The sequence below is a fragment of the Macrotis lagotis genome, chromosome 4, assembly GCF_037893015.1.
Source record: "Macrotis lagotis isolate mMagLag1 chromosome 4, bilby.v1.9.chrom.fasta, whole genome shotgun sequence".
Taxonomy (NCBI): Eukaryota; Metazoa; Chordata; class Mammalia; order Peramelemorphia; family Peramelidae; genus Macrotis; species Macrotis lagotis.
Window position 1 is genome coordinate 10,785,777 of NC_133661.1, and position 20,858 is coordinate 10,806,634.

At 45.2% G+C, this 20,858-nt stretch overlaps 1 protein-coding gene across 2 annotated transcripts in view; it reads left to right on the forward strand.

Annotated features, from left to right (window-relative positions):
- The first annotated feature begins 1,936 nt into the window (after positions 1-1,936).
- LOC141520594 (lysosomal acid lipase/cholesteryl ester hydrolase-like) overlaps positions 1,937-20,858 on the forward strand; it is a 36,752-nt gene continuing 17,830 nt past the window's right edge. The window contains exons 1-3 of one of the 2 annotated variants that reach the window (XM_074232233.1): positions 1,937-2,006; positions 4,616-4,715; positions 8,557-8,674. In XM_074232233.1, the coding sequence (XP_074088334.1) occupies positions 4,617-4,715; positions 8,557-8,674 (217 nt within the window). In that variant the 5' untranslated portion in view covers positions 1,937-2,006; position 4,616. Of the gene's footprint in view, positions 2,007-4,598; positions 4,716-8,556; positions 8,675-20,858 lie in introns of both variants that reach the window. The other variant, XM_074232232.1, reaches the window with a different exon arrangement.

Genomic DNA, 20,858 nt, shown 5'->3' on the forward strand with positions numbered 1-20,858 from the left:
TTACATAAATGACAACTATTATTGCTATTCTTGGGAGGTGACATGGTTGGAAAAGGTGTATAAGAAGCTGCTTAGATTTCTGGCTCCACATATGCTAGCCATCAGATTAGTTCATGGGTTGCCAAAACATTTATCTTCTGTAACTGGGAGGGGTGACTGGGACTTTGTCCATTTTGGAAAGGACACGCTTCTTTCCAGAAAGTTCTCCACTTTGCCAGCCCTTTGCCACCCACTCTGCTCCGGGGTCCTGCCTTCCTCTACTCTGTCCTCCAATGTTCACCTGCTCCTCTCCTTGGCTAAGAGTCTCTCTCCCAACCCAAGTCCAAGTTCCTGGCTGTGACTGCCAAGTGGAGATCTTAACTTCTAGCTTTTAGAAAGGCAGAGCTGGACTTTATCTTACCTGAATCTCTGAACACCTCAGAGGTATTTTACAGATAAGGGAACTCAGGTCACAGCTAAGGAGTGCCAGAAGCAAGATTTGAACTCAGGTCTTCTTCTAGGGCAGCCTTTCCCTCTGCTGCCCTTTGGTGTGATGGAATACAGGAAATTTTGATCGCAGGACCCATGCAACAGTCAAGCCTTGTCCCACTGGGGTCTCAGGGGCACATCAGTCTGGGGTCATTTGGACCCAGGATGTCATTGCTGGGGGCAGAGGCAGGTGCAGGCACCAGTCTGGGGTCATTTGGACCCAGGATTTCATTGCTGGGGGCAGAGGCAGGTGCAGGCACCGGTCTGGGGTCATTTGGACCCAGGATGTCATTGCTGGGGGCAGAGGCAGGTGCAGGCACCGGTCTGGGGTCATTTGGACCCAGGATGTCATTGCTGGGGGCGGAGGCAGGTGCAGGCATTCTGCTCCTCTGGAGACCTGACTTGCAGCCGTGACTTTCCTAGTTGGGGCCTAAGGCCAAGGCCTCCAGATAGGATTTAGGGTCTTCCTCAAGTGACCTGTCGCAAAGGGCCGGCCAAGCGGCCACACGCAGAGACGCCGCGCCTTTGGCCCCCGCCTCAAGGTCGGCTCTGCTGCCGCTGCTCTGCCATTTTAGGAGCCCAGGGAGTAGCACCCCGGCTTCGGAGGATGACAGAAAGGGAAAGCAATGGGGTCGGAGGGGCTGGGGAAGACCGGGGCACTGATGCCCACTCGGGAGGCTATCACGGCCCCAAAGGGCACTGGACCTGGGCCACCGAGCGGATCCCCCCTTTGGCCGCCGATACCAGTTCCAGGCCCATGTCCGGAAGAAAGGACGCCCCCCGGGGAGTCCCCCTCGGCCCGGACCCTTCACGGCGGCTCCCCTGCGGCCACGGCCTGGAAGCCGGGGGGCTGCCCTGGGGGCCGGCGAAGCTCGCTCCGGGGAGGGAATGTGGGGAGACCGGGGTCCTGAAGGAGCCCGGCACGGCCCGGCGCTGGGGGGCTGATGCTGAGCGCCGGGCCAGAACCGGGCCGGAACCGGGCCAGAACCGGGAGAGCGCCGGGCCAGAACCGGGAGAGCGCCGGGCCAGAACCGGGAGAGCGCCGGGCCAGAACCGGGAGAGCGCCGGGCCAGAACCGGGCCGGAACCGGGAGAGCGCCGGGCCAGAACCGGGGCAGAACCGGGAGAGCGCCGGGCCAGAACCGGGCCGGAACCGGGAGAGCGCCGGGGCAAAGGGGGCCGCGCACAGCCGGGAGCTCCTGTAAAAGCACGAGGGGCTTCGGGCCCGAGGACCCCCGCCCGTCCGTGCTCGGCGTCCGGGGCTCGCTCCTGCAAGGCCAGGCTCCCAGCGCTGTCCCGCGCGCTCAGCCCCCGATCCCGCGCGCGCCCCGTCCCAGGCCCCCCCGTGGGGGCCCCCAGCCCCGCCCCGGGCTGACGGAGCACGCCGGGGCGGCCCCTCCCCGGCGCCGGCGCTCCCGATTGGCGGCCGCGGGGCCCCCGCGGGGTCCCCGGGGCCGGGGCCGCCTCCGGGTCCCTCCCTCCCGGTGGCTCGCGGGCCCGACCCCCGCAGCCCGGCCACTCGTCCCGGGCGCGCTGCAGGTGAGTGGGCCGGCGGGGGCGCCCCGGGATCTCGGGGTTCAGAGCTCGGGCCGGCGGGGGCGCCCCGGGATCTCGGGGTTCAGAGCTCGGGCCGGCGGGGGCGCCCCGGGATCTCGGGGTTCAGAGCTCGGGCCGGCGGGACCGCCGTGAAGGCAGGCGGCTGCGCTCTCCGGGGCCGGGGCCGAGGCGTCCCCGCGGGGCGGCGTGTGTGTGTGTGTGTGTGTGTGTGTGTGTGTGTGTGTGTGTGTGTGTGTGTGTGTGTGTGTGTGTGTGTGCGTGTGTCTGTGTGTCTGTGTGTGTGTCTGTGTGCGTGTCTGTGTGTCTGTGTGCGCGTGTCTCTGTGTCTGTGCGCGTGTCTCTGTGTCTGTGCGCGTGTGCGCGTGTCTGTGTGTGCGTGCGTGTCTGTGCGTGTGTCCGGCGCTGTCCCCCCGCGTGCGGACGTGGGCCGGGGCCAGGGCCGCCCCTCGGGCTTTCTCCTCGGCCTCGGCCCCGCTTTCCCTTCTTCCAGGACTCGAAGCTTGCCCAGCGCGCAGAAGCCCGGGCCCGGACTGCAGCGGGCTCTCCGCAGCCCATGTGCCAGGCCTGGGCCGGGCCCCGGAGCCCTGTGGGGGGCTTCCCCGGGGCCAGCGAGAAGGTCGGGGTGGGGGAGGGGAGGAGGAAGGGAGCCCGCTCTGGGCAGGGGCCAGGGCAGGGCCAGGCCCAGTCTGCTGCCCCTCGGGGCCCAGGTAGCCCCAGGGCCTGGTCCAGTTTGAGCGGCCACGGCCGGGCCCGGCAGTCCACGAGCCTTGCTTCAACCTGAACAAGCCAAAGCCCAGGCCCTGCTAGCGAGGAGGGTTTACCCGTAGGAAAGAGCCGCAATCCGGGCAGCTGTTGGAGAAATGCTTGGTCACTGGTGGAGAGAGAGGGGGTGACCCCGGAATGTCTTCCGGTTCCATTGCTGCAGCCCCTGAGATGCGGGAGCTATGGTGGTTACAATGGGAAGAGAAGCCAAGGAGTCAGCCGGGGCCTGGGTTCAGATCCTCCATCTGCCTGTTTCCCAGCCTCCCCAAACTTCCACTTCTTCATCTATAAAATAAAGGGGGTCGGGCCCCTCTGATCCACCCCTGGGCTCTTCCTGTGCCACTGTCTCTCAATGAGGATGATGACCCAGAAGGGAATTTAGCATCAAACGGGGAAACTGAGGCCCCGAGAAATGGTAATTCACTGAAGGTCAAGGTCACCCAGATGAGAGGGAGGTGGCAAAGGCAAGATTTGAAAGTAGTTGTGTCTTCAAAACTTCGCAGCAACCCCAGAGGTGTCAGCTTTAATGTTGAGCCATTGAAAGCCATCATCATTTGGAGTTAGGGGAGGGGGGAGGTCAAGAGGCTGGAGACCCCCGCTCACTCTTCCTCCCCATTCCCTTACCTGCACAGCCAGTGTGGCATTGCACTTTTTGTGGGGGGAAAACCCAGGGGATCAGAGGGGAATGGACGGTGGAGCAAAGGCAAGTGGGGAAGAGAAGGTTCAAATCTGAGAGAGAGAGACAGAGAGAAAGGAGAAGACAGACTGAGAGATAGAGAGAGACAGAGACAGAGAAGGAAGGTTGAAGGAGGAAGGAAAGAAAGACAGGAAGGAGGAGAGACAGATAGGAGGAGGGAGGGGCAGGAGGAAGGGGAAGAGAGAGAGAGAAACAGATACAGAGATAGAAGGAAGGAGGGTTGAAGGGAGAGAAAGAAAAAGATAGGAAGGAGGAGAGAGGCGGGCCTAAAGAGGGAGGAATGAAGGAGAAGAGAGAGGGAGGAGGAAAGAGACAGAGACAGAAGAAGGGAGAGATGAAAGGGAAGAGAAAGAGAGGAGAGAGAGAGAGACAGAAGGAAGGAGGGATGAAGAGGGAAAAAGAGAAAGATCAGGAGCAAGAGCAAGCAAGAGAGAGAGAGAGAGAGAGCCAGAAACTAAAAGACCCAGAGTAGAGCACCTTAGGGAGAGATAGACGGACCTTTGGGGGAATAGGTTAACCCCAATTGTTCTTAAATTTCCCTCTTCGGTGATTGTTGACAAAGGCTTCACTGGAGGGAAGTGAAACCAGGGCAAAGGCTGTGGGAGATGGGGGTGGTGGAAGGTTGGGTCACTTGATGAAATATTAGTTGGCCTGGGAAAGGTTCCTTCCCTCTTCCCTCTTCCCTCTTCCCTCTTCCCTCTTCCCTCTTCTTCATCTCAGGCAATTTTTTTTTCATTTTTTTTGCTTAGCCATAAGCACAGAATAAATTTTTCTTTTGAATCAACTGCCATAAAAATGACTTTTGGCATTTTTTTAAACAAGAGAATCATAATCCAATTGAAACCAGCAGGCAGTTATTAAACTCCTGCTGTATGCAGGGAGTACAATACCAGGAGCTGAGGGGGAAGACATAGGCCTTGCTCATCTGGAGCTCAGTCTTGTCGCAGGGGCCATCTTAAGCAAAATAAGTCAATAGATCTGCAGAATCTGAGAGTATCTGGTGCTTCCCACTCCCAGTCCTCCATCTCTGCATTTACAAGCGAGAGACATTTTCTCAACTCTCCTCTAGATAGGGTTGATCTTTGTGATGACAATGTTCCCTTGTTAACCGACAGATAATTATTCTGTGCAGAATGCGGAAGTGGCTCTTTGGTGTGGTGGCCTCTGTGGTCCTTGGTTTGGTGAATTCAGAGGAGACGAAATATGTGAACCCCGAAGCATACATGAATATTGTGAGTTTGGTTCCTTGAAGAAGACGTGGGAGACCCTTGGGAGAAAAGTCTGTGGTGGCCTTCTCTGGTCTGTTCATGTCTCCTTGAGAAGTTGCCTCATACTTGCTTCTTCTGCCTCTCAATCTTTCTTTTGCCCCAACTGTTAAGATGCTGTTTCTATCCCAATCTGCTTCATTTTTATTTTGTCTCCCCTTTTTCTCCCTTCTTTCCTTCCTTTCTCTCCTCTCTCTTCCCTCTTCTTTTCTCTCCTCTCTCTCCTTCAGCTCTCTATCCTGTCTTCTTTCTCCTCTCCTCCTTCCTCTCTTCTTCATTTCTTCTTTCTCTCTCTCTCTCCTTTCTTTCTTCATCCTCTTTCTTTTCTCTCTTCATTTCTCTTCCTCTTCTCTTCCCTCTGCTCCCTCTCCTTCTCTTCTCCTTCTTTCTCCTTCCCTCTCCCTCTCGGGTGTCTTGCTCTTTTTTCAACCCTTTCTTTCCTTTTTCCCCATCTCCCTTCTCTTTTCTTGTTTTCTCCCTGAATTCTGCAGGAATAATCAGATAAATTCATTCAGGGTGAAATGATTCCTTTCCTCATCCCTACCTCCTTGGTCAGAAAATATATCTGTGTCTGCAACCCCCAGGTCATTCTCAACCTCACTGAATACAGGAATGGAGAGGTTTTCTTCCAAGTCAATTTAAAATTTTTTTTTTTAATTTAAGGCAATGGGGTAAGTGACTTGCCCAAGTTCACGCAGTCAGGCAATTATTAAATGTCTGAGGTCAAATTTGAATTCAGGTCCTCTTGACTCCAGGACCAGGGCTCTATCCACTGCACCGCCTAGCTGCCCCCCTTCTAAATCAGTTTTGACTTTGCCTAGTTCATGATCACCATCAGGCTAAGCTTGGCCCAATCACCCACGTTATTCAGCTCTAGGATGAGTAAAAGTGGCATGCCCAATATTTTTGGCCAAACACCTGAGATCTTATCTGTCACATTCACAGATTATAAGGCCCCAGGGCTAGAGATAGAAGAAACCAAGGCCATCTAGTTTGACCTCATTTTATAGCTGAGGAAACTGAGCCTCAGGGAGAGTCCTCTGGCCAAATTCACAAAGGTCTTGAACCCAGGGAGACAGAATCTAGAGTAGATTCTCTTCCCAATGGACTACACTGCCTCCTCTTTTTCAGTATTCTAAATGGCATTTGCAAACCATTCTAGTAAAGAGAGTGAGCAATCTCCTTGGGGGAATCTTATTTTATGAGGCAGGTTCATAAGGTCATTAGACTGATAATCCAGTGTCATTTATGGGGGAATCTCAAAAGGAGGAACTCTGGAATAAGTATCTATCCTTCCCAGGTGACAACTTGGAAGTAGGCAGCACATGTAGAGTTGAATGAATTCTATGACTTTCGGATCTCGTCAATGTGGATACTCCTTTTGCTGGTAACAGACTTTGCCATCTAGGTCTTGCTAAAAATACTAACTTTTTAAAATACTAATTTTTAACAAAGGGATTGAAAGGCCTTCTTTTCATTTTGAGTAGGATGCTCCATGCTCCGAGTACTTGGACCGTATCACTTTATTGTCCCATTATGAGTTTTATTTGGGATTTGGCCCATCCTTTGGAAAGAAAATGCATCCGAACCTTTCCCCCTGCCCCTCCCCCTCCAGCCAACTTTTATAGACTCATTTCCCATTGTTTTTCTTGGCGCCCTCCAAGTTCCAGCCAGATGGCCTTGTCCATTGCTTCTGGCCATTGTTTCCCTCATCAGCCTTCCATCTCCCACTTTTGGGCCTTTGTCCTGGCACACTCAGAGCAGGAAGACCACTTCCTCCTCACCTCCACTTCTTGGAACCATTTCAGGTCAGGTGTTGTCTGTCTTGCTCATGTTAGTTTCCCCTCTCAATTTATCAAGGTTTTCATTTTCTTTCATTCCTGTATGGTATCCCACCAGGGGAATGCAAGCCCCTCGAAGGCAGGGCCTACTTTTCATTTTTGACTTTAATTCCTCACCGCCTGCACACAGTAAGTGCTTAACAAATGCTCTTTTGATTGAATTTGAGTGAAAGATCATGATAAGTGACAGAAGCTTGTCATTTTGACATTGGGATTGGGTCAGCTGCTGCCTGATGGGCCATTTTTATGAGTCAGATCTACCATTCTTGGCCGCTGGTTTTGGTTTCTCTTCTTCAGTTCTACTTTTCATCTTCTGTCCTACTCCCTGCTCTTTCTCGAGACTTTTGTATAGAATAGTTTGGGTTGAATTTTGTTCTTCCTGTTCCCCTTTTTAAAATTTCTAATTGAAGAAACCATGGGTTATGAAAAGCAGAAATAATCCATGGGGTTGTTGGGGTGGTGGTGATGTGGGTGGGGGGATAGGGGTGCTATAAGTCACATGAGTAATTGGGGAGATTCTCCTCCTCAGTGCCGGCAAATAATTCACAATATAGTTGTAAGGAAACTGGAGCAGAGGTCACTCAAAGAGGGAAAAAGGAGTAGGTCTCTGGTCTCTTTCTCCTTGACTTCAGTCCCTTTCCTACCCTCAGCTTTTGAGTAAATCCATGGGATTAAGTTAACAACCTAATGGAGTCCTGAGAGGAGGAGGAGGAGGTTCTGGACCTCAGAAGGACATTAGATTTGGCAATTTTGAATCAGGAGGATTTGCCTGTAGAAGAGGAGAAAGAAGTCCTGGGATGTTCAGCTCCATAGGAGTCAGTCAATCCATAAACATTTATTGAACCCTTACTATGGGTCAGACTTATACTTAGCAGTGAAGATAGAAAGAAAGGCAAAAAAAAAAATGTCTGGACCAGGAAGCTCCCATTCTAATGGAGGAGCCTGCGTATACTAAAGAGGTTGACACATGATATTTCCAGAGTAGATGGAAGGTAGCAGAGATGGTGCTAGCGGTGGGCAGGACCAAGAAAGGCTGCCATGATGAAAGCTGGGGAAGCTAAGACAAGAAGGTGAGGAGGGAGACCATGGGGACGAGTAGGGCTCCAAAGTCCTTGTTGATAAGGAGAGACAATTTTCTGCTCCTTGGCTGGGAAGATAAAGACCCAAGGGATGAGAAAGGCTCCAAGTTGGGGATCACTTGAAAAAATTCTTTTTAATTATGAACCCATCTGTTGCCAGCACAAACAAACATTCCAGCATGCAAAACCAAAACAAAACAATGAGTTATGAGACTGAAGGTCAATGTCTATTCCATAGCAAACTGCCTGTATTCAGTGTGACAAAGTTGGATCCAAATGGCTCTTGATTTTTCAATGCTCCTTTCTGAACTTTTTTCCCTTTTCTTCTGTGTTTTTTTCCATATTTAGTCCTACCCATCAACCCCCCGCCCCGAGCCCTCCTTTATGACAGATAGAGTCAAACAAATCAAATCAACATATTGGCCATATCGGAAGGTGAATGGAGAACCCACCTTTCTTTTAAAATCTTTTTTTTTTAAATTTATTTTAAGGCAGTGGAGTTAAGTGACTTGCCCAAGGTCACACAGTTACGTAATTATTAAGAGTCAGGTCCTCCTGACTCCAGGGCTGGTGCCCTATCCACTGTACCACCTAACTGCCCCTGGGAACCCACCTTTAAGGCAGATGGAGAGTTGGTTTAAGTCTCTGGGCACTAGACTCTGGTCTTTGCGATTGGAAGAAGCCTTTTTTGGATGTCCTTTGGTCTGCTCCCTGTGAAGAATACCCAGAAGACTGAACCTCCTTTAATAATTTGAAAAATATTGCCACCTGCCAAGTCTGATGAAGGTTATTGATTTTTCCCCTCTTCTCCCCCCCATCTCACTAATCCCTTGACTGTCTTTCCTCAAGATCTCTCTCTGAATTACCATTTGATTTTTCTTTTTACAGAGTGAAATTATCTCCTTCTGGGGCTTTCCCAGTGAGGAACACAATGTAGTGACGGATGATGGCTACATCCTAAGTCTTAACCGGATTCCACATGGCAGGAAGAGCCAGTGGTTCAGAGGTACAGAGATTTCTATGGGAAGTTGCCTTGTAATGACTGTGTGGATATTATGCCTAGCACTTGGGAACTTTGCAATGTTTATTTGGGGGGATGATGGCTAAGTTCCTAAGGATATATAATCTTGTATGTGCATCTTGGATGGGGTGTATTGTAAAGCTCTCCTCTCTCCGGTAAGATAGAATCTGTACCACAGCAGATGATTTCATTTGCCTGGTATCTCAATGAGAATGGTGCTTCAGTAGGTGATTAATAAATAAATCAGCAAGTCAAGACCTCGTGATGTCATTGGTCTTTTTTGAAAACATAGGACAAGCATAATGATAATAATAATAATGTTTATCCATTTTTGAAGAAGACCATGACTTAGTGTGGGGGATGCTGTGCTAAGTCACCGACCTCACTTTCTCCTCCGGAGTCATCTGGATCCAGTGGCTAGATATGACTAGAGACAGCCCTGAATGTGGGGCAGTCAGGGTGAAGTGACTTGCCCAGGGTCACTCATCTAATAAGTGGCAAATATCTGAAGCTGGATTTGAACTTCTGTCCTCCTGAATCCAAGGCCAGTCAGTGCTCTACCACTGCACCACCTAGCTGCCTTAGCACTTGTATGTAAACATATCTTGGCTCTTTGATTCTCACAACATCCCTGTGAAGCAGGTACTGTTGTTGTTACCATTTGGCTGATCAGGACACGGAGACTTGGGTCCTTCAGGTGCCTCTGGATCTTGATTTAGGGGATAGGCTTTAGCTAGTGTTTGCTAGACAACCAGCCCACTGAGATTGCAAGATGGACTGTTTCTGCTTCAGGTGCTGCTCAGTGGCTGGGCCTGGGAAGGGGATATCTTGTCTACCCAGGGCCTCCTGGGCTAGGACTGAGGCCAGTTCTCTGCCTGGGAATCAGATGTGAATCTGGGTTAGGAGTGAAATGAGAGGTTGCTGATGGTTCAAAGACCAGCCTAGGCCCCATCTGACTGGTTCCAGATAAGGCACTGGAATCTGTGGGGAGAAAAACAGATATTCCAAGGTGGAAGGTTCTCAGGGACTCTATCTGGCCCATTTTGTACCTGTGTGAGCAACCCTCTGCTCCCTTCCCCAGCCAGTAGTCATCTAGAATTTGCTTGGAGACCTTATGGGAGCCGGGAACTTCCAAGGTAGCTCATTATGTTTTGGGAAAGCTAGGGGAAGCGACTTGTCCAAACTGCCAGTAAGAGGACTGGGATTCAAACACCAGTCCTCTGGAGATGGAGTTAGTGTCATTTTTGCTAATCTAGGCTTCTTCTCTAGCTATGGAATCTCGATCATTCAGCCTCCTGGAAAATTCATGCATTCATTCTTCAGAATACGTGTCACTCGTCTCTCCAGTGTTATTTCCAGTAGTGTTTCATGAATCTTTAACCACGACAGAATGTGGGTTATTCCTAACCCCGCCTCATTGTTCATTGTTCTTCCCAATCTTCTGGGGCCAAGCCTGCCTCTCAAATCCTCTCTGAGCCTTCTCTGCCCCAGGCTCAATGGACTCAGCTTCTGGAGAGGCCTTAGAAGTCTTCTAAGATAAATCCTCCTCTTTCACAAAAGAAGTAAGGAAGGGCCAGAGAGATTTAATGATTTATCAGATCTCTGCAGGCAAGAAATGAAGTGTTATTTGTCTTGATTGGGGGGGGGGGGGTTTCCCATTCTATCACACTGCTTTATTTTTGTATTTTTTTGGCGGGGAGGTCAAGAATGAAATTACCTAGAGGGAAACATCATTTAATTTATTTTCAAATCTAGAATAGGGCAGCGTGGAACCAGGAGTACCCGAGTTCAAACTCTTGTTTTTAATTGATAGTTTGTTTTTCTAGGTACAGGTTATGAAAGTTTTTCAACATTCATCCATGTGCATGTGCATGTTTTGAAGTAACAAGTTCCTTCCCCCTTTTCCTCAGTGGCAAGCAGTCAGGTTAATATTGTGCATACACATCTGTGTTAAATGTGTTTACAGATTAGTCATTTTGGGTATGAGGAGTTAGGATTAAGGGAAAGAAGCACATGAGAAGTTTTTTTAAAAAGAATGTAGCAGTCGTCAGATTCTGAAGGTTTTTTGTTTTGTTTTGTGTTGTTTTTCCTCCTCTCCATGGGGCTAGCCTTGTCCACAGCCCGTCTAATAGGATTGTCCTAGCTCTCTGAACTGCATCCATCAACTTGAGTTCCAATTCTTTCTAACTCGCTGTGTGACCCTGGGCAAATCACTTAACTCTTTTTGCTTCAGTTTTCTCATGTATAAAATGAGCTAGAGAAGGAAATGGCAAAACACTGAGAAAACACCAAAGGGGTCACAAAGAGGCAGACAGGATTGAAAATGGCTGAACTACAACAACAATTAAGTCAGGAATAGCAAATCCACCTTTATTAGATTTTGTTTCCTTTTCAAATCAGCCCAGGATATATTTTGGTCCCTGTTTTTTTCATATAAATGGCATAGTGGAAGAAAGAGCCGTCTTTGGAGTGGCTGAGCTATGACTCTAACTACATAGGTAACATTATGAATGCTTTTCTCCTTTCTGGGTCTCAGTTTCTTTATCTGTAAAATGTATGAATTGAACTTCTTGGCTTCTGAGTTTCTTTTCCTCAACTCTAGAGCAATGATTCTACTGATAAACCCAAAGTAATTTTTATTGGTATTACCTTAAATATATCAGCTTGCTTGGGAAGTATTGTCATTTTACTACCTTAGCTCCATTTGAAACATTACTTCCCTCCCTGTTATTTAGGTCTTTGTTATTTTCCAAATATTTGATGATTTTCGTTATCAGCACGGTTCATTTTTAAGGGGGTGTTTTCTTGATTTTGTTGTTTATGTTGCTAAAAGCTTTTGATAAGCTCATTCTATAGTCCCAAACTCATTTGAACTCACTCAGTCTCAGTTAAGTTTTTGTTCAGACTAATCTTCTAAATAAACAATTTCATTCAGTAAATACTCTGATTTCTGTAAATAATGATAATCTTGCTTTCTTCCTTTGTTAATGTTAATCCCTCTCATTTTTTTTCCTGAACCAGCATTTTTAGTATTACTTGAGTAGATGGCCAGTCTTTTGAGGAACAATGCAAAGTTCTCATAATTTTTATCACGTTGAGGAGAAGTCCATTTGTTCTCATTCTTTTTAAATCACCAAGTATTTTATCAAAAGCTTTTTCTGTATCTATTGTTATGATCTTGTGATTTTTTTTTTTTAGGTTTTTGCAAGGCAATGAGGTTAAGTGGCTTGCCCAAGGCCACACAGGTAATTATTAAGTGTCTGAAGCCAGGTTTGAACTCAGGTACTCCTGACTCCAGGGCCGGTGCTCTATCCACTGGGCCACCTAGCTGTCCCTGATCTTGTGATTTTTAATGTGCTTTTAATTAGTATGATATCCTATTTTTTTGGATATTGAATGATACTGTTCCCTTACTGAAGTGAATTATAGATAATTATGATGAATTATTTTTTAAAATGTTCCATTACAGATAGTTATTTTTACTATTTTTTACAGCTATGTCCATTAAGGAAACTGACCTAAAATTTTGTTTTTTAGTGTTGCCATCAGGATTTAGAATAGAAACCCTATTCTAAAAAGAGCTGGAAAACACTTAACGATTGCTCAAAGACTTTGGGAAAATTCCCAGGGCAGACGGATTTTTACAAAAGTAGAAGTTTGTTTGCTAGTCTGTCCTCATGAGTGGAAGAAGAGATTGAAATCTCTTAAACCTAGGATTTCAGAGAGAAGCACAGACAGGAACTGATACTCATTCACAGTGGAGATCATCCCCTTGGGATAGTGGAATTGATTTTTAACTAGCTTTTCTCTGGATTACGCAAGCTTAGTCCTTAGATGTACCTTTTCCCCTTTTTTAAACTATTATTTCCATTCCTTCATAGTTCAATACACTGAAGCTTCACTGTGATTTCTTTGTTGAAAGCATCATCTCTCTTCACACACAGGGTTGGATTGTGGCACTTTTGTGCTTTTGAATCCTCAAAGGCCCGTAATGTCTCCTGACCCACCTTTTATTTTATTTTATTTTTATTTTTATTTTTTGCAGGGCAATGGGTTAAGTGGCTTGCCCAAGGCCGCACAGCTAGGTCATTATTAAGTGTCTGAGGCCGGATTTGAACTCAGGTCCTTCGGACTCCAGGGCTGGTGCTCTATCCACTGTACCACCTTTTAAAAAGATGGACTTGTGCACCTAGCTAAGCAAGCCTTTCAATCACCATCAAAGCCATTGATCATTTAATAGTCTCCTAAGAGCATGTCCTAGGGAAGACAAGGAAAATGAAAATCCAACCCTGAGTCTTATGAAGGAGTTTGCTGCTGAGGATGTAGATTTCACAAGAGAAATGACTTTGCCATGTAGACTCTGCCAATTAAATGACCCAAACCAACGTTTTCTAATTTGGGGGCTTTGCTTCTTTTAGACAGAGGTTCAGTTTGACCTCTGGCTCCTAAGGGGGGCTTTTTCCCTATTCCTCCAACCTGCTAGGGCTTCCCACACCCAATTACCTTGTATTGCCTTGATATAGTATTTGTACAAAATAATATCTATTTCTCTATGTTCACATTATCATTCTCCTGTCTTCCTCTCCCACTTCCTCTCACCCTTATTCCCTTGGTAGAAGGTAGACTCCTTGAAAGGAGGGAATTTTTATTTTTGGTCTTTTCAGTATCAGTGCCTTTTACTAACAAACATTAATACATGTTTGTTGAATGAATGAAATAATGAATGAATGGATGGATGGATGAATGAGGAGACATGACTATGTGATAACCTTTCAGTTTCCCAATCTGCAAAATGAGAATAATAATGCTTGTACTGTGGATCTCATAGGGAATGCAATGTGGAAACCTTAAAGCATGATAAGATTGTGTGTAATTGTTATCATTGTGATTGTTATACTTGTGTGACCTTCTGTGGCAAGCACTCCCCTCCTCTTATTCTCAGTTTCTTCATCAGTAAATTGAAAGCTTGGATCTTTTTAGGTTAGATCTTTTTCACCCTTTTTGGCTAAAAAAATATTTCCTTGACTTCTTTTGGTTGATATCTTGCTTTTTTTTTCTGTTGTGTTTCTTTTTTTTACACTTAAATAGTATTTTTTTTTCCTCCAATTACATATAAAGTTAATTTTCATTGTTTTTTCATTTTTTTTGGTGGGGTAATGGGGTTAAGTGTAAGCATTTATTTTTGCAAGACTTTGAGTTCCAGATTTTTCTCCTTTCCTTCCTCTTCCCCAAGACAGTAAGCATTCTTTCCTGGTTATACTTTTACAAATATGTTAAATATATTTCCACCTTAGTCATGTTGTAAAAGAAACTTGTTTGTTTTTAATGGACTAATTTATGATCTATTAATTTCCTCCAGTTTTATCCCCCAAGGCCTTAGGAATGTCAGTAGGCTTGATTTCTGGGCTGACTCATTTAGTTTACTCAGTTTTGGTTTGTTTTAGGTTTTTGCAAGGCAAATGGGGTTAAGTGGCTTGCCCAAGGCCACACAGCTAGGTCATTATGAAGTGTCTGAGATCGGATTTGAATCCGCTGGGCCACCTAGCCGCCCCAGTTCACTCAGTTTCAGTCAATTTGCCCCAGCCCCAACTAGTTGATAAATGCATCAACTAGTTGGTCAACTAATGTTGAGCAAGCTTCAGATCAAATTTGCAGCAGACAGCAAACTCAGCAATGGGACTTGGGTCTCCCAGGCTGACTTAGGGACATCCCTCCTCCTTTGGTTCCCTTGGCCATGTCTTAAGTTCTGTCTCCTCATTTGTGGGGCTACCAAAGGTTGCAAGGAGAGCTATACCGAGGAGGCAGAGGGAGACAGTGGAAAGAAGTCAAATTTGGAAGCTCTGCTACTCACTATATGTGTGACCTTTAGTCTCAGTTTTCCCTTGTGCAAATTGAAGGAGTTGAACTGGATGATCTCTGGGCCCTTCTAGCTTAAGTCATCTGAGTGTGGGGGAAGGAATAAGTAACTGCCTACTCTATGCCAAACACCATGTCAGGTATAGCTAATGATCCTTACAACAAGCGTGTCAGGTAGGTGCTATTATTATCATCATCATTTTAAAGGGGAGGTAATTGAGGCAGACAGAGGTGGAATGGCATGCCCAGGATCACAGAACTAGTAGGTAACTAGTAAGTAGTCAGGTCTTCCTGACTCCAGGTTCAGCACTCTTTATCTAGCTGCATTGTGGTAAATCAACTTTATGTCTCACAACTGTGCTGCTAGTAAAATCTTGGGCAAGGGTAAGACAATTTTTGGGCAGATGGGCAGAATTACCAAGAAGGCAGAATCTCAGTCTTCAGAGTTGGCTTCAGCTGGACTTGAACTCAAATCCTCTCTGCACCAACCCCAAGAAAGCATCATCTCATCTAGGCTCTGTCCAAGGTCCTACCCATTGCACCTTGAGATCTCACCAGCAGGTTTTCCATATCTGAAGCCAAAGTTGGGCTCTCAGACCTGGATTCACTTCTCCTATCTCTGCCTTCTGGGGTCCTCTGAATAAGATTGGCCCCTCTTTGCTTTTGAAGGCTGCTACTTCAAATTGAACTCCTTCGAACTCTGTTTTATAAGTCCTAGATTGCATTTGAGAGATTGAATATTTAAAGCCAGATATAAATTTTACCCAGTTCTCTAGCCTGTGAAGACATTTTTGGATTGTATCATCTGGTCCCCAGACTCTCCTTGTGGTCCTGGGTCATCTGCACATTTGATAAGGATGGGCCTCTGTGCTTTTATCTAATTCTAAGTCATGCTATGTAGTATAGGGTCAAAGCAGAAGTCCTGGGCACCATAATGAGATTCCTTTATGAGATTTTTTACAATCTGTTTTGTGATTTCACTGCCATGAGGAGAATCTGCTGAGGAAATCCATTCTACCACTGCAGATCATCACCTGCTCTGAATTGAAAATGTGAGGGAAGGGCTGGGCTGGAGGATCACACAGACAATTTCTGTGTGATCCTTGAACCCAGGCTTGTTCCTTGTCTCCCAGTCTCCTGTCTCTTCAAGGTGATCCTGATCACTTAATGGTTATTCTTGGCATCCGATCATTTAACCAGTTTCAAATTTACCTAATTGTGTGATCCATGTTACTCTGTGTTTTCTGCAAGAATATCATGAAATACTTCATCAAAAATTTTTACTGGAATCTATCTATATATATATATATATATTATATATATATATATATATACATATATATTATTTATGCAGCAGTCTCCTGATTCATCTGTCTAGAAGCTCAGTCAAAAATAGATATGAGGTAGGGCTGGCATAACTGATCAGAACTGTGATCACTGCTTCCTTTTCTAAATGTAAATCAACCATCCCTATACTAATAATACACTTTAAGATTTTGCCAACCTTTAAATTACATTTTATTTCCTTTTTGAAAACTAGGATGTTTCCCTTTTTCCAAACCCTGGGCTCCTCTCCTTTTTTTAGCTTGATCTTTCTGCGACTGTTGACAGTGGCTCAATATTTTGTTCTTGCAGTTCTCAAGAAATTGTTCATCTCAGTCATGGGACAGTTGGGTGCTCTCTTCCTTTTCTCTTATTTTGGATGTCAGCTCCCTATTGGTCATTTATTTTGTTCTGTTCATCCTAGTTCAAAGATCATTTTCCTTGGCAAAGAAAATAGAAGCCAAAGGAGAACTGAAAAGTTCTGCTTCTCTTTTTAGCTTTTGATGACTCCTCCCTCGCCTTCCTCTCAGCAGTGACTTTTTTTTAATTAAGAAGTTATTTCAAACATTCCTTAAAATTTTTTTTTCAAATATTTTTTTCCTCTCTTCTCATACCAATTGAGAAGGCAGGCAATATCATGTTGATTTATGATATTTGCTATAAATTTCCACACAAGCCATCTTGCAAAATAAAACACACAAAAAATAAAGTGGAAAGGTATCCTCAATCTGCACTTAGATTCATCAATTTATCAGTTCTTTCTTTGGATAACATTTCTCATCATGGGTCTTTTGAGTTGTCTTGGATCACTGCCCTGATCAGAGTTAGTAAATCTTTCACAGTTTGTCACTGTTACAATATTTCTGTTATTGTTTACAATTCTACTTGTTGGCTCACTTCCTTTTGCATCAGTTGTATAAGACTTCCTAGGTTTTTCTGAAATCCTACTGGTCATTTCTTATGGCACAGTAGTATTCCATTACAATCATATGCCACAACTTGATCAGCCATCAGGGTATCTCCTTATTTTCCAGTTCTTTCCTATCACAAAAATATTTTTGTTTAAGTAGGCTGTTTTACACTTTCTTTGATCTCTTTGGGGTACAGACCTAGTAGTGAGTATGCACAGTTGTAATCCTTTGGGTTTAGCTCCAAATTGTTCTCCAGAATGGCTGGATCAGTTCACATCTTCATCAATAGTACATTAGTGTTTCTTTATCATTTCGCCCACCCCCCAGCATTTGTTATTTTACTTTTCTGTCATGGTAGCCAATTTGATAGGTATGAGTTGGAATCTCAGAGTTTTAATTTTCATTTCTGTAATCAATAGGGATTTAGAGCATTTTTTCCGTGTGATTATTGTTACATGTTTTTCTGAAAACTGCCTACTCTTATCCTTTGACCATTTGTCAATTGAGGAATGACTTGTATTCTTATAAATTTGGTTCAGTTCCCTGTCTTTTTGAGAAATGAGACCTTTATCAGAGAAAATGACTGTCATATATTTTCCTTAGTTTCTTGTTTTTCTTCTAATTTTGGCTATTTGTTTTTGAAAAACCTTTTTAAATTTAATATAATAAAAATTATCCATTTTACTTCCCATGATTCTCTTTATCTTTTGCTTTGTGAGGGGTAAAGTGATGACTTTTCAGAAACATGGTGCTAAATTAGTCATAGGCCTCAGTTTCTATTTCTCAAGAATCAGGTGAGAACCTGGATCTCTGGCTAGAAAAATTATGTCACCCTAATCATATAAGATGTAAACAAAGACAGACTCTCCTGGGAAAACTTAGGTACATTCCCTTTCTCTTCAGGCCATCAAGTTTGACCAATTGTTGTAAGGGTCAGCAGAAGAGAAGAGGGGGAATGGGTTGTGGGTTTTGTGGATTTTTAACCCTGCTTCAGCTTCTGTAATTGGGCTTTTCCTGCCCTCTCTCTCATAGAGAGTTAGGAACTGCCCTGCTTCTTCCAAGAACCGAATTAAATGTTAACTCTTTGCTGCCACTTTGAGAGGCCTTTGAGGAGTCATTTTGGGTGAGGGTCTCAATACCCCTTACATTTATGGGGGCTCCAGGGATAGTGGTCTTAGGGAGAGACGACCCCTGACTCAGGCCAAGGGCAGGCTCTTGTTGAGAGTTTTACTGCAACAGTCTTTGGTGCTGGTCGTGGAGTCTCCCTCTCCCTGAGACAAACTACCCGAAGCAGAGTACCTCAGTGGAAGCCAAGACCAGGAACGGATCCGAGAAATTTCCCTGAAGGAAGCCTGGCCCGCCGGTGCAGTTGCAGTCAGGCAACTTATCTGGTGAGTCATAAGGGTAGTTGGCTCATGGGAGCACCAAGCGCTCTGGGGTGACTGCTGGTGGGCAGGCGACCCCCACTGTGAGCCCAGTAGAGGCTAGGACGATTCGTTGAAGGCACAGACTGGGAGGTGCCAGCAAGGGACCTGATGCTAAATTAGGGGGAAAAAGAGCAATCTGAAGTGAAAGCTGCAGCAGGAGATTAGGAAATACCAAAGGACAGTCCATTAGGCAGCGGGCTGTGAGATTGGGACCAGTCACCAAAATATCAAAGTAAGGATAAAAGAAAAGCTAATTAAATATTGTTGTTTCATATGAGTTGATAAAATTTGGGTAGTAGAGGAATTTGGCCCAAATATGGCTCCGCCAAGGTTGGGTGTATCAGAGGTTGACCTGGGGAGAGCTCATGCATATTATGAATATGTTATTCTAGAATAGGACCCTCACCACCCCCAAGGATTATGAGTGGGAGGGTCACCCCCTGGGGAAGACAAGTTTCCTATGTGGGATCCCCATTGGGACAATAAGAGCCCTATATGCTGGATTTAAGGGAATTAATAATAATTGGAATTAAGAATGCGGCCCCAAAGACCCAAAATTTAAAGAAAGCCTTTGAGATCAAACAAACTAAAGATGAGTCCCCATCAGCATTTTTAGAGAGACTAAAGGCAGGGATCCAGAAATATTCAGGGATAGATCCCTATAGTCCAGAAGGGGAAAATATGCTGAAAATTCATTTTGTAACCAATGCCTGGCCAGACATAACTAGGAAGTTACAGAAGATAGATTTATGAAATGAAGAGTCCCTTGGAACCCTCTTGAAGGAAGCTACTCAAGTTTTTATTAGAAGGGATGATGAACAACAGAAATGGACTCTCGTATATTAAAATATGAAACATTTCCCTTAGAAAGTGATGATTTGATACTAACTCAGGATCATAACCAGAGTCCAGCCAAGCTTCTGTCTGCTTCCTGGAGGATTCTCAGCAATTAGTACACAGTTGTTTGGAAGCTGTGAGTTTTCAGACTAAAGTGAGAGAGGACTTACAGGAATCACCCATTCCAGGTGGGGAAAGATTGATTTGTAGATGGATCTTCGAGGGTGGTGGAAGGAAAAAGGATGAATGGATATGCTATAATAGATGGGAATAAAAATACAGTTGTTCAAGCCGGAGACCTTCCAAAAGGCTGGTCTGCTCAGACTTGTGAACTCTATACACTGAACCAGGCATTAAAAGGATTGGAAAACAAAGGAGGGACTTTCTATACTGATTCCAAATATGCTTGGGGAGTGGTACACATATTTGGGAAAATATGGGAGGAGAGAGGAATGATAAATAGTAAATGGAAAGATTTGGCCCACAATGCCCTAATAAGAAAAGTTTTAAATAATTTGCTTAAACCCCTGTTATTGCAGTAGTACATGTCAAAGGACATCAATCAGGGAACTCATTTGAAGCTAGGGGTAACCACCTTGCTGATGAGATGGCTCAGAGAGCTGGGGAAGGAAAGCTCGGAGGACTAAAAGGTATGTTATCACTAATACCACAGATTCCTTCATGCACCTCTCCACCATCCTTTACCGATAAGAAAAAGCAGAAAATGTTGGACTTGGGGGCTAAGGAGTCCAATGAGGGACACTGGCATTTGCCCAATGGACAGTAAGTGCCGAACAAAGCAAGTATGAGGCAAGTCTTGCTGAAGACCAAGCCCAAATGCTGATGCTAAGGAGAGAAGTTTGGACTCCTGTGAGCCGAGATAGTGGAGATGAAGAAATTGAACAGCATTGTGAGGAGTTATTACCAATATTCAAGCAGAACAGGGGATAGAATGGGTGAAAAGTCAGCAGAGAATATAATAAATAAGAGGAGGGATTGTGAGGAGTAAAGTGCTGACTTTCCAGAAACATGGTGCTAAATTAGTCTCAGCCACAGGCCTCAGTTTCTATTTCTCAAGAATCAGGTGACTGTGAGAACCCCGATCTCTGGCTATTAAAAAATTATGTCACCCTAACCATATAAGATGTAAACAAAGACAGACCTTCCTGGGAAAGCTTAGGTACACTCCCCTTCTCTTCGGACCATCAAGTTTGACCAGTTGTTGTAAGGGTCAGCAGAAAAGAGGAGGGGGAATGGGTTGTGGGTTTTGTGGTTTTTTTTTAACCCTGCTTCAGCTTCTGTAATTGGGCTTTTCCTGCTCTCTCTCTCATAGAGAGTTTGGAACTGCCCTGCTTCTTGAAAGAGCCAAATTAAATGTTAACTCTTTGCTGCCACTTTGAGAGGCCTCCTAGTAGTCATTTTGGGTGAGGGTCTCAATACCCTCAACAGTTTGGTCATAAACTCTTCTCTTTTCTATAGGTCTGATAGGTATATTCTTCCTTGTCCCCTAATTTTATTATGATAATGTTGGTTATGTCTAAATAATCTATTCATTTTGAGCCTTAACTTGGTTTTTGTTGTGACATGTTAGTACATGCTTTGTTTTGCCAAACTGCTTTTCAGTTTTCTCAGGAGTTTTTGGCAAATAGTGAGTTCTTGCTCCCCCAAACTGTATTACCATGATCATTTACTGTTGTATATGGTAAACCTAATTTATTCCATTGATTCGCCTCTCTATTTCTTAGCTAGTCCTAAATTTTTTCATGATTACTGCTTTGTAACAGAGTCTGAAATCTGGGGCATTTGGGGAATATG